Source organism: Mobula hypostoma, chromosome 12 (genome assembly GCF_963921235.1).
Source record: "Mobula hypostoma chromosome 12, sMobHyp1.1, whole genome shotgun sequence".
Lineage (NCBI taxonomy): Eukaryota > Metazoa > Chordata > Chondrichthyes > Myliobatiformes > Myliobatidae > Mobula > Mobula hypostoma.
Window position 1 is genome coordinate 26,607,222 of NC_086108.1, and position 13,022 is coordinate 26,620,243.

Below are 13,022 nucleotides of genomic sequence, written 5' to 3' on the forward strand. Positions count from 1 at the left end.
TGGCCAAAGGATCATAGAACCTGCAAAAGCTCTTTGAATGGTGGAAGATAGATAATTTTCAAAAGCTGGTTTCCATCGGCAGCTGAGTTTGAAAAGATGTAGGCTGAGATTTGGCAGTTGCAAACGTGATTTTGCATCATACATCTAGCGATGTTTGCAGATTATGATATTTTTCTCTAATCACATAAGGGTTTCTTATGTTGTTCCGTTCCCAGACCTCATCATGCATTCCACCACACCCTCCCCCCGACACTTTTCCTGGTTGAATCCATCTACTATCTACACATTTCATTGACCATGTACCCCCCTTCCCCTATGTGATTCCATCTGACCTCTAGATCTCACCTAATTGTTCTCATTATCACCTTCATTACTTATCAGATCCCAGGAGTGCTACCTCTACAATCTTATTGGACATCAGATCCTGATGAAGGGTCTTGGTCCAAAGTATTGACTTTATTTTTCTCCATAGATACTGCTTGACTTGTTGAGTTCCTTCAGCTGTTTATGCTCATTTTTCTAGATTTACAGCATCTGCAGAATCTTTTGTGTTTACTTTGACCATAAATTTATTTTGACTTTGCGACTTATCTCATCCCTCCCTTGCTCATCTTTATAAAGGCTCTCTCACCTTTCTACTCTGTTTTGCTGCAGCATTTCAACCCTTCCCCCCTCACAGGTGCTGCTTGATCTCCTAAATTCTTCCAGCCGATTGTTTATTGCTCCAAGTTCCAGTATGTGCTGTCGCTTTTTTCTCTTTTTTGGGTACATTGTTGGTCCTGCTGCAATTATTCAAGCAATTCTGATGTGGTCCCTCACACAGATGAGTTCAAGACCTTTCTGAAGAAGCTGCCGACTGAGTATTTCCTGAACAGCTCCACCATCCTTCAGCTCTGGACAATGGACTTCAGTCTCCAGCACCGCTATGAGCAACTGGAGGCCACTCTGAAGGTGCTCTTCAGCAAGGCACAGAAGACTGTCCGAAAGCTCTTCAGCCTAAGTAAGCGCTGCCAGAAACAACCGAAATTCGTCCTCCCCAGAGAAAGGTACATGATATTCACACCCAGCAAACTGTAGTAACTAAATAACTTTGCCTCCATTATTGACTCGCTATGAGGTTTGAAGGATAAGACTTGACTTTGCCACATAATATAAGGTTGGAAAAATAGATGATTTGGCTTAGAAATGAATAGTTGGTACCAGGTAACAGATCTTATAATTATTCCATAAAATAATCAATTGAAAGGTATTTATTTGCATTCATAGGAACTAGACAACCTGTAATGAATATTCTCCATTAACAACTACAGTATTAATGGTATTATACTGCAATATACATAGTATTAACTAATAATTATTCATATATGAAACTTGAAAGTAAACAAAATCCTTGAAAATTTATTGTATCTTTTATTTTGAACAAGAGGGGAGAGGTTTGCCAAACCTTGTAATGTTTTGAAATTTATATTTTAACTGATATCTTTTTGTACATTTTGTTCATTCTGACTGCATGAAAATACACGTGTTTCAATATATTTCCTCATTCAATCCTTTGCTTACAGTTTTGAGGGTATACTGCCTCATCCCTTACCTCTGATGATTTTCTAATGCACCCAATCTCTGGCAATTGCATTTTCACAGCTGGACCCAAAAATACTGTATATTGCTTTGTTGAATCACTTTTCAACTAGCTTTTGTTTGTGCAACTTTGAACTGAATTCTACTCTGCAGGGCTGGTTGCAGAAGTAGTTAGTGGAATTCATTCCGGAGAAGTTCAAGGTAATGCACTTGAGGGAATAGACTATAAATGATAGATGTTATAAAGAATACTTCCAGTACATCTTTGAAGGTAGCGAGAGTGATAGGTAAGGTGATTAAAGAAGACACATGGGACTTGGCCAAATGAAGAAGTTATGCTGGAGATTATAAAACAATTGTTAGGCACTATCTAAAGTGTCAGGTGTGATCTGGTCATGACACTAGAGGAAGAAACTGCAAAAGTTGCAGAGATGCAGAGGAGATTCATTTAGATATGGGAGAAATGGAGTTATGAGGACTGGAGTTGTTGTCTTTTGCACACAAGAAGCTGAGGGGAGAATTAACTTAAGTGTGTTAAGTTACTGGAGGCAAGATGGACTGAACTGGAAATATCTATTTCTTTTAGGAGAGAAAACAATAACAAAGTGGCAGAGTTTTAAATTCACTGACAGATGGATTAGGAGGGATTGAGGATTTAATAATTTGCATCCAGATATTATTGCCTGAAAGGAAAGCTCTCCCAACATTTAAATTCAGGAATTGCCACAACAAGCTAAGTTTTAAACTAAGATCTAAGATATGGCATAAAGCTATTTTTGTCCAATTCTGCCCTCCCCACAACATTGCATAACAGTTATTTGAATATCACTAGACAGGCAAAACAAGCTCCAGTGAGTGGTATAGTCAAAGGGTGCTTTTGTGTTCCCATATAACTACACTACCACCAAAGGTTCCTTGACTAGAGTTTTTTTTTAACTATCTTCCTGATGAAAGCTTACTTAATGGAAAGAATGAAATGTCACACAGGATCATTGTTAAAGATCAGAAGTCACCTCCTATCCTCCTCTGCTCCATAGAGAAAAGCCCTAGCTCACCCACCCTTTCCTCACAAAACATACTCTCTTAATCAGGCAGTACAGAAACAGGCTCTTCAATCTACCACGTCCACATTGACAATCAATGAACCCGAGGGGTAACTTTCCCATCCAGACTGTGGTCAATATATGGAATGAGCTGCTGAGGAAATGGACAAGGCAGGTACATTGACAACGTTTGAAAGGTGCTTGAAAAAGTACATGGATAGGAGCAATTAGAGGGACATGGATCAAGTATGAACAAATGGGGTTAACTTAAATGGAATCCTGTTCAGTATTGATCAGTTGAGCTAAGGGTCTGTTTCTGTGCTTTATGATTCACACTAATCCCATAAAAATCTCATTTTTATTTATTCTACATGCATTTCTCTTTTGTAATATTACCAGCAGTTCTGAGCAATATTCCAAGTGGTCTAAACCTGGTGATAATTTGTCTACAAGAACGTCTACAGAAGCCTGTTCTCAAGTCTTTCTTTGGGAATTAGTAGCAGGGATTGAAGGAACACATGACAGCCATGTCCTGCGTCCTTCATAGTACTTGCATTGGGAAGAGCCATCATGTTCAGAATTGAAACACAGTCCACCACCAATTTCCATTTGTGAGTCAGGAAGTGAACCTTAAGTCACAAAGATACATGGCACAGAAGCATTCCTTTTAGCCTGCTGAATTCATACTAATCATAAATAACCCATTTTATATTCTCTCCTGATTCCCATCCTCTCCCCCTTGAATTCTGTCACACACCTACCCACTAGGGGCAATTTACAGTGATCAAATGCAGTGACTTATCAACCTGCTCTTCTTTGGGGTGTTGGATGAAACAGGGACACCAGTAGGAGGATGTGCAATAATAGAAAACTCTGTAATCCCCCCACCCCCACAGGCAACATCTGAACCCAGGTGTCTAGCGCTGTAGGGCAGTGCCTTTGCTGGTTTGCCACTCAATCAAAGCTATTAAAAAAAGGTTTGTCAGTGGCACACACCAGACACCTGAGCTTGATCCTGACCATCAGTGCAGTCTATGTTGTGTTTGCAGATCCTCCCTGTGATTCTGTGGGTTTCATCCAAAATGATGTTTTCTCCAGAATGTTCCCATTTCCTCTCATGTCCCAAAGATATGCAGGTAGGTCGATTAACCGGCCACTGTCCTAAAGAGGTCAAAATCTGTCTTCTCCAAACTTCACCTTACATGAACCTAACCATTCCCACTACTGCCTGTAAGGAGTTTGTGCATTCTTCCAGTGACGATGCGGGTTTGCTTCGAATACTCCAGTTTCCTCCCACAGTCCAAAAACCTACCAATAGGTCAGTTGGTCATTGTAAATTGCCCTATTGTTTTGCTAGGGTTAAATCAGGGGTTGCTGAGTGTTGTGGCTCGAAAGGCCAGAAGGCCTAATTCCGCACTGTATCTCAATAAATAAATAGGGAAGCAAGATTGCATAGTGGTTGGCAACCATCCTTTTACAGTACAGATGACCCAGATTCAATTCCCACCGCTACCTGTAAGGAGTTTGTACGTTCTCCGCGTGACCGCATGGGTTTTCTCCAGGTGTTCTGGCTTCCTCCGACAGTCCGAAGATGTACTGGTTGGTAGGTTATTTGGTCCTTGTAAATTGTCTCAGGTTTAGGCTAGGATTAAATCAGGGGATTCCAGGGCAGGGTGGCTCAATGAACTGGAAGGGTCCATTCCATGTTGTTTCTCAATAAACAGTAAACAATAAACACTGTAGATTAGGACTATGGTGGTAACTGTACTACCTTGCTTAAAGGTCTTTGACCTTTGATCAATGTAATGCCATCTACAGTATGAAATAAATAAATAACTCAAGATGGGCCTGTATCACACCTTCGTTAGGGCCCAACATGCTTCCAAGATCAATTTTAAACTTGACATGCTTTCCAACATCGTGCTGAATTATAATCACTGAAAGTAGTCTGGAGCCAGTGTGAGATGAAACAAGTATTTATTCTGGTGGCAAATTGGCACCACACACATAAAGTAGCTGGGAGCCATTGAGAGAGGAGAATAAATTTGTACTCTAGTGGCAAATTGGTCCAACAAAGCCCAGCTCAGCCATAACCCAAATTGACTTCAACCAAGGAGTTGTGGTCAGGATCAAGCTCAGGTCTCTGGTACTGGGGGAAGTGGCTCTACTAGATGAGCCACTAACATGTACCCAGACAAACCTTTTTTTCAAATTGCTTTGTTTGAGTGGCACAGCCGGTTTATTCAGAAGCACCAAGTTTGACATCAATACTGTCGACTGCACTGTTTTTTTTCTTGTTTGCTTGTTGGTCATGTTCCCAAGGTCAAATCTACTACCCTTCCTGGAAGTGTTTACATAGTGACTGATTGCCCACTAATTGAGTACTGCAGTAAATATTCTATTCCTTGTTTGCAGCCACATGTCAGTCAGTAATCCAGTGAGCTGCAGTATTCAGAGGAAGAATTGCCTATCTTTAAACCATTGGTTAATGCCATGAGCATTGTCCCCAGTGAGCACTTTGCAGGGTTGTGCAGTTATATTTATAGTCAGGCTAACGGCTGAGTGGCAGTTTTTAAAAAATGCGTAGTTTTCCTTAGGAGCTGCTTACTGATGAATAATTCATTCTGTTTCCACTGATTCCTGGAGCCAGCCCTCCTTTCCCATTGATTATGATTGTATGACTGCATGCACTCTTTAAATATCCCAGCTGGGAGAAGAGAGGCTGCTCGTAACTGCCTAGTGGTGCATTTTGCTTCAGGCAGAAACATGAGCTTCCCATCCAACTGCTTGGTATTTCTAGCTGTCTCAAAAGATCCTGTCTCATGGAAATATAGGCCTGGATTTGATGTGAACTCTCTCTAAGCTAGAGAGTCCATGCAAGATGGTGGGGGGGGGGTGGGGGGGAACGGTCATGATTTTGGGAACGTTATAAGGGATTTTGCCTGACCTTTGTGAATCCTTGTCATTAAACATCAAACCTGCCCAAGTGATTTGAGTAAGACACTGACAATCACACTTCAGTGGGCTGTGCAGGTAGCAATTAGAATGAATCAGTCTGGTGGTACAGGGGTAGTAGTTACATCCAATCTGATCCTTTCGAAGAGGAAGTAAAATAACTGAAGGCAGAGTCACATGATATAAATAAAAAGCACTGCAAATAAGAGAAATGTGAGGAAGAACTGTCTGGACACATGGCCTGGCAAACGGGATAGCTAGCCCTGCAGCCAGGGAATGGGAGTGGGCAGTCAAGGGACATTGCCCCACAGCCAGTGGGAGTAGATTCGGAAGCAGCAAGCATCGCTTGGCTACCAATTGGCACTGACCTTGCTGGCCTTGCCCCAACAACAGCTTCTTTGGTCTGATACTGATCCTCTCCCATATTCCTGCAAGATTACTGGTAGGTTTTCATGCAGAACTATATCAAACAGGCTTCCAGTGTCTACCTTGTTTCTAAGACCTAGAAAGCCTGCTAACATTTAATAATGAACACCACATTATTATCCCCACTTAGGTGTGGTTCTTTTCACTGCTTCTGATCTTCAGCTGATTTCCACCTTTTGCACAGAATTTGCACATCTTTATCAATGCACATATTGCAGTTGCTTCTGTCAGCTCTGTAGCACCTCAATTGAATGATGTTTTCATTATGCTTCATCAATATCTAGTCCAGGCATTGCTGATCTTCATCCTAACATATCAAGTGCACTGTCCTTGATTATTTTGTGTAACAATTGGATTTATTTTCCCTTGTGAATGTTTGTAGGAATGAATAGCCAAGTAATTCTACTGCTTTGTCTTAAATCTCAGTTATTCCTCCACTTTTATCTTTGAATGTTTTGAATGCCTCCCTAACCCCTCATTTGCAATATGAGACTGAGAAATGTTCATTACTGTGGTAAATGTTCCTTGGTGTATTCTTTCATAAAAAGCATTTCAAGTATTTCTTTACATTTTACTTTACTGTTTTACTGTTTCTCACTGGTTTTGTGCAGCAGGCTATAATCTGCTGCCAAAGTAGTGACAAGGGTAATGGGGCTTACTGTAGATTTTGTATAAATGCTACATCATCTTTAGGTGAGGAACAGACATGAAGTTAACTGCAAATATCCAAAAGGTGCTCCCTAATTTTTGCCACTGCACCATTTGCTTCCTGAAAGTGTTGGTATAGCTGTCATCACCCTTAATAAAATGAATAAATAAGTAGCTAAAATAACTAGGCCCAGACTCTTACAACTCAAACATTCTTTTTATTTTACTTATGCACAAGGAGAACAGCATGGACCCTGTCACCACACTGTTCTGAAATCTGAACAGAAAACCGCAATATTTATACAGAATTGGCTTATCAGTTATGGATATTGATCATTGTAAATTGTATATTTGTGAATTCATAAAATCAATCGCCATTACACTAGAGGTGTTAAAGTCAATCCAAACTTCAAGTGGACAGTCGAGGATATTTTGAAGTTGGTAACAACAAAACAGACTCAGTTTTTTAGATATGTTTCACATCCTTCTGTTATCTTGTCCGTCTCTGGCACCCTTCAATGTGTAATGGAATGCTATGTTTTAGGATGATCTTTCTGTAAGGGTTGCAACTACAGTCGCCTCACTCATCAGGCTTGGGTACACATTGTCGCAGTGAACCCAGCCTATTTCATCAGTAGTAAGCAGAGGAGTCTCTGGTGGTCTTGTTTCGAAAGTCTCAGTTGCTACAACTGCCTCAGGCCATCCTTGCTTTAACCTTTGCCTACTGCAACTTGCACATTCCCTCCCCCTCCTCTTTGTCCTGTAGAGGACAACACTAATCTTGCTGAATTTCAATAGCACAGTCTCTGAAGCTCTGTGACAGTTTCATCAGGGACAGGGTGCTGTTGGTATCAGGGATGTATGTGCAACACACCTGGTACAAGGACTACCTCTCTTAGACAATACAAAGTCAGGTGCAAGTCAATTTCGGGGGCCACATCATGGACTGGCCGCATTTCGTCAGTCATAGTAGTCATACTTTATTGATCCCGAGGAAAATTGGTTTTCATTACAGTTGCACCATAAATAATTAAATAGTAATATGTAAATTATGCCAGGAAATAAGTCCAGAACCAGCCTATTGGCTCAGGGTGTCTGACCCTCCAAGGGAGGAGTTGTAAAGTTTGATGACCACAGGCAGGAATGATTTCCTACGACGCTCTGTGTTGCATCTTGGTGGAATGAGTCTCTGGCTGAATGTACTCCTGTGCCCAACCAGTACATTATGTAGTGGATAGGAGACATTGTCCAAGATGGCATGCAACTTGGACAGCATCCACTTTTCAGACACCACCGTCAGATTGTCCAGTTCCACCCCCACAACATCACAGGCCTTACAAATGAGTTTGTTGATTCTGTTGGTGTCTGCTACCCTCAGCCTGCTGCCCCAGCCCACAACAGCAAACATGATAGCACTGGCCACCACAGACTCGTAGAACATCCTCAGCATCGTCTGACAGATGTTAAAGGACCTCATTCTCCTCAGGAAATAAGGATCGCTCTGACCCTTCTTGTAGACAGCCTCAGTGTTCTTTGACCAGTCCAGTTTATTGTCAACTCGTATCCCCAGGTATTTGTAATCCTCCACCATGTCCACACTGACCCCCTGGATGGAAATAGGGGTCACCGGTGCCTTAGCCCTCCTCAGGTCTACCACCAACTCCTTAGTCTTTTTCACATTAAGCTGCAGATAATTCTGCTCACACCATGTGACAAAGTTTACTACCGTAGCCCTGTACTCAGCCTCATCTCCCTTGATGATGTCATTGATGAACTGGCTCGTGTCATGTAGTGCTAAGGCTATGTTAGTAGCCAGTTTCTCCAGCAGTGCTGAGGCAATGTTAATGCTTTCATGAGCCATTTTGTTGAGTTCCCAGAGCAGGAACGCTACAATCCAGAGACACTCAGTGCAACCCACATTAGAATGTAGAAAGAGAGTGGGCCGGTGGTACATCTGTGGTACTACACAGGCCCAGCAGAATTACCCCTCCATGGTTTTGGTTCGGACCAAAACTCCCATTATAGAAAGGGTAACTTGGCAGCCAGTGATATCCACATAGCTGGTAAGTACCTTTAATGGGATTCAGAGGGTCACCGGTAGTATAGACATTGTACTTACTGTTACCTAAGTCTAGTCCCGTCCCTTGAAGATTACAATAACACATTTCACCTCCATCCCCATATAGCAACTTCAGAGCGGGGGGTTATTCAATCATTGCAACTCCTTACAGTAATAATTTTGTTATTAAAGTATAACACAGAATCAAATTCACTAGGATCCAGGGGTATAAATGTAAGGAGGATTTTCCCACTTGCAGGAGGGAGGAGAAGATGGTGGCGCGACGCAGCGCGCGCGGCCATTCCGAATGAATATCGTATGTGTAACTAGGGGGCCTTGCACAATCCGGATTTGATGGAGACAGCCGTGAGAAGCACGGAGGAACACCTGGAGTAACTTCTGAAAAGCCTGCTTCGCCGCCGCTGCTACTGTGCGATCGAGAACCTCTGGAGACGAAGACCCCAAATCCTCGGCTTTGCCTATTGCCTGTTGCCGGGGCTGGGGTCGCAGCGCTCGGCAGAGATGGTGCTCGGTGCTCGGTGCTCGGTGTCGGAGAGCTGGTCGGAGGCTCAGAGTTTTCAGACGGACTCAGAGTTGGACTGTGGTCGGATGCTTCCAGGATGCTGCATCGGCAAGTTGGCGGCGCTGGATGTTTACCGTCTGCGTGAGATGATGGGACTTTCGAGAGACTTTGAAACATTTACTGTGCCATGGTCTGTTCTTATCAAATTATGGTACTGCTTTGCACTGTTGTAACTATATGTTATAACTATGTGGTTTTTGTTAGTTGTTAAGTTGGTTTGTCATGTGTTTTCATGATATCATTCTGGAAAAGCATTCTATCATTTCTTAATGCATGCATTACTAAATGACAATAAAAGAGGACTGCGTGTCCTCATAGTCTAATCTTATCTAATCTAAATGTATTGGCAATCTACGTTCTGAATGTACAGACATTCTCTAGAGCACACCAAACAACCTGGCCAATTAGTATGTGACACATGTTCATAACTAAGGTGAAGAAAAACTTTAGGAGCAGTCGTGTCTTGGGATACTTCTGCATTTAGGCAGAAAGTAGATGTCCAGATTACCCGAAACTTGTAATGCATAGTGATTACTTAATAGTGGTGGCAACTAGCAAAGTTCAAGAGTTCAGTCCATTTGTCCTTATCATCATGGTTCTTCCAGCCACCTGCTTCCAGGTCCAGTGGCACTGTTAGCTTAACGTGCAAGGCATATATCCACAATGGCTTTACATGGACCTTTAAAGCGCTATACGTGGTCAGCAACACTTGGAATGGATTTTCCCACAGGCAGTTCTTTCATCAGTAGACTCTTACCAGTACACAAACTCCTGACTGGTAGATCTGACACTCTGCAGCAAGCATGATCTTCTGGGCTTCAAGTACCTGTTAATGAGAAACTTTAAGAGCTTTTATTAGAAACCATAGAAAAACTACAGTACAGAAACAGGCCTTTTGGCCCTTCTTGGCTGTGCCGAACCATTTTCTGCCTAGTCCCATTGACCTGCACACGGACTATATCCCTCCATACACCTCCCATCCATGTATCTGTCCAATTTATTCGTAAATGTTAAAAAAGAACCCGCATTTACCACCTCGTCTGGCAGCTCATTCCATACTCCCACCACTCTCTGTGTGAAGAAGCCCCCTCTAATGGTCCGTTTAAACTTTTCCCCCCTCACCCTTAACCCATGTCCTCTGGTTTTTTTCTCCCCTTGCCTCAGTGGAAAAAGCCTGCTTGCATTCACTCTATCTATACCCATCATTATTTTTTATATATCTATCAAATCTCCCCTCATTCTTCTACGCTCCAGGGAATAAAGTCCTAACCTATTCAACCTTTCTCTGTAACTGAGTTTCTCAAGTCCCGGCAACATCCTTGTAAACCTTCTCTGCAGTCTTTCAACCTTATTTATATCCTTCCTGTAATTTGGTGACTAAAACTGAACACAATACTCCAGATTCGGCCTCACCAATGCCTTATACAACCTCATCATAACATTCCAGCCCTTATACTCTATACTTTGATTTATAAAGGCCAATGTACCAAAAGCTCTCTTTACGACCCGATCTACCTGTGACGCCACCTTTAGGGAATTTTGTATCTGTATTCCCAGATCCCTCTGTTCTACTGCACTCCTCAGCGCCTTACCATTAACCCTGTATGTTCTACCTTGGTTTGTCCTTCCAACGTGCAATACCTCACACTTGTCAGTATTAAACTCCATCTGCCATTTTTCAGCCCATTTTTCCAGCTGATCCAAGTCCCTCTGCAGGCTCTGAAAACCTTCCTCACTGTCTACTACACCTCCAATCTTTGTATCATCAGCAAACTTGCTGATCCAATTTACCACATTATCATCCAGATCATTGATATAGATGACAAATAACAATGGACCCAGCACTGATCCCTGTGGCACACCACTAGTCACAGGCCTCCACTTGGAGTAGCAATTCTCTACTACCACTCTTTGGCTTCTACCATTGAGCCAATGTCTAATCCAATTTACCACCTCTCCATGTATACCTAGCGACTGAATTTTCCTAACTAACCTCCCATGCGGGACCATGTCGAAGGCCTTACTGAAGTCCATGTAGACAATATCCACTGCCTTCCCTTCATCCACTTTCCTGGTAACCTCGTCGAAAAACTCCAATAGATTGGTCAAACATGACCTACCAGGCACAAAGCCATGTTGACTCTCCCTAATAAGTCCCTGTCTGTCCAAATACTTGTAGATTCTGTCTCTTAGTACTCCCTCCAATAACTTACCTACTACCGATGTTAAACTTACCGGCCTATGATTTCCCAGATTACTTTTCAATCCTTTTTTAAACAACGGAAAAACATGAGCCACTCTCCAATCCTCCGGCACCTCACCTGTAGACAGCGACATTTTAAATATTTCTGCCAGGGCCCCTGCAATTTCAACACTAGTCTCCTTCAAGGTCCAAGGGAACACCCTGTCAGGTCCCGGGGATTTATCCACTTTAATTTTCCTCAAAACAGCAAGCACCTCCTCCTTTTCAATCTGTACAGTTTCCATGATCTCACTACTTGTTTCCCTTAATTCCATAGATTTCATGCCAGTTTCCTTAGTAATTACAGACGCAAAAAACCTATTTAAGATCTCCCCCATTTCCTTTGGTTCCGCACATAGCCGACCACTCTGATCTTCAAGAGGACCAATTTTACCCCTTATAATCCTTTTGCTCTTAATATACCTGTAAAAGCTCTTTGGATTATCCTTCACTTTGACTGCCAAAGCAATCTCATGTCCTCTTTTAGCCCTCCTGATTTCTTTCTTAAGTATTTTCTTGCACTCCTTATACTCCTCAAGCACCTTATTTACTCCCTGCTTCCTATACATGTCATACAACTCCCTCTTCTTCTTTATCAGAGTTGCAATATCCCTTGAGAACCAAGGTTCCTTATTCCTATTCACTTTGCCTTTAATCCTGACAGGAACATACAAACTCAGCACTCTCAAAATTTCTCCTTTGAAGGCTTCCCACCTACTGATCACACTTTTGCCAGAGAACAACCTGTCCCAATCCATGCTTTTTAGATCCTTTCTCATTTCTTCAAATTTGGCCTTCTTCCAGTTCAGAACCTCAACCCTAGGACCAGATCTATCCTTGTCCATGATCAAGTTGAAACTAATGGTGTTGTGATCACTGGAACCAAAGTTCTCCCTTACACAGACTTCCGTCACTTGTCCTAACTCGTTTCCTAACAGGAGATCCAATATTGCATCCCCTCTAGTTGGTCCCTGTATATATTGATTTAGAAAACTTTCCTGAACACATTTTACAAACTCTAAACCATCTAGACCCCTAACAGTATGGGAGTCCCAGTCAATGTATGGAAAATTAAAATCCCCTACCACCACAACTTTATATTTCCTGCTGTTGCCTGCTATCTCTCTGCAGATTTGCTCTTCTAATTCTAATTGACTATTGGGTGGTCTGTAATACAATCCCACTAATGTGGCCATACCTTTCCTGTTTCTCAGCTCCACCCACGAGGACTCAGTAGACAAGCCCTCTAATCTGTCCTGCCTGAGCACTACTGTAATATTTTCCCTAACAAGCAATGCTACTCCCCCACCTTTCATTCCTCTGCCTCGATCACATCTGAAACATCAGAACCCTGGAATATTAAGCTGCCAGTCCTGCCCCTCCTGTAGCCAAGTTTCACTAATTGCTATAATGTCATAATTCTACATGTCAATCCACGCCCTCAACTCATCCGCCTTCCCCGCAATACTCCTAGCATTGAAATATATA

At 42.3% G+C, this 13,022-nt stretch overlaps 1 protein-coding gene across 8 annotated transcripts in view; it reads left to right on the forward strand.

Annotated features, from left to right (window-relative positions):
* LOC134354666 (BMP/retinoic acid-inducible neural-specific protein 3-like) overlaps positions 1-13,022 on the forward strand; it is a 243,721-nt gene that overhangs the window by 199,569 nt on the left and 31,130 nt on the right. For all 8 annotated transcript variants that reach the window (XM_063063762.1, XM_063063756.1, XM_063063757.1 and 5 more), the window contains exon 7: positions 824-1,046. In XM_063063762.1, the coding sequence (XP_062919832.1) occupies positions 824-1,046 (223 nt within the window). The remainder of the gene's footprint in view (positions 1-823; positions 1,047-13,022) is intronic.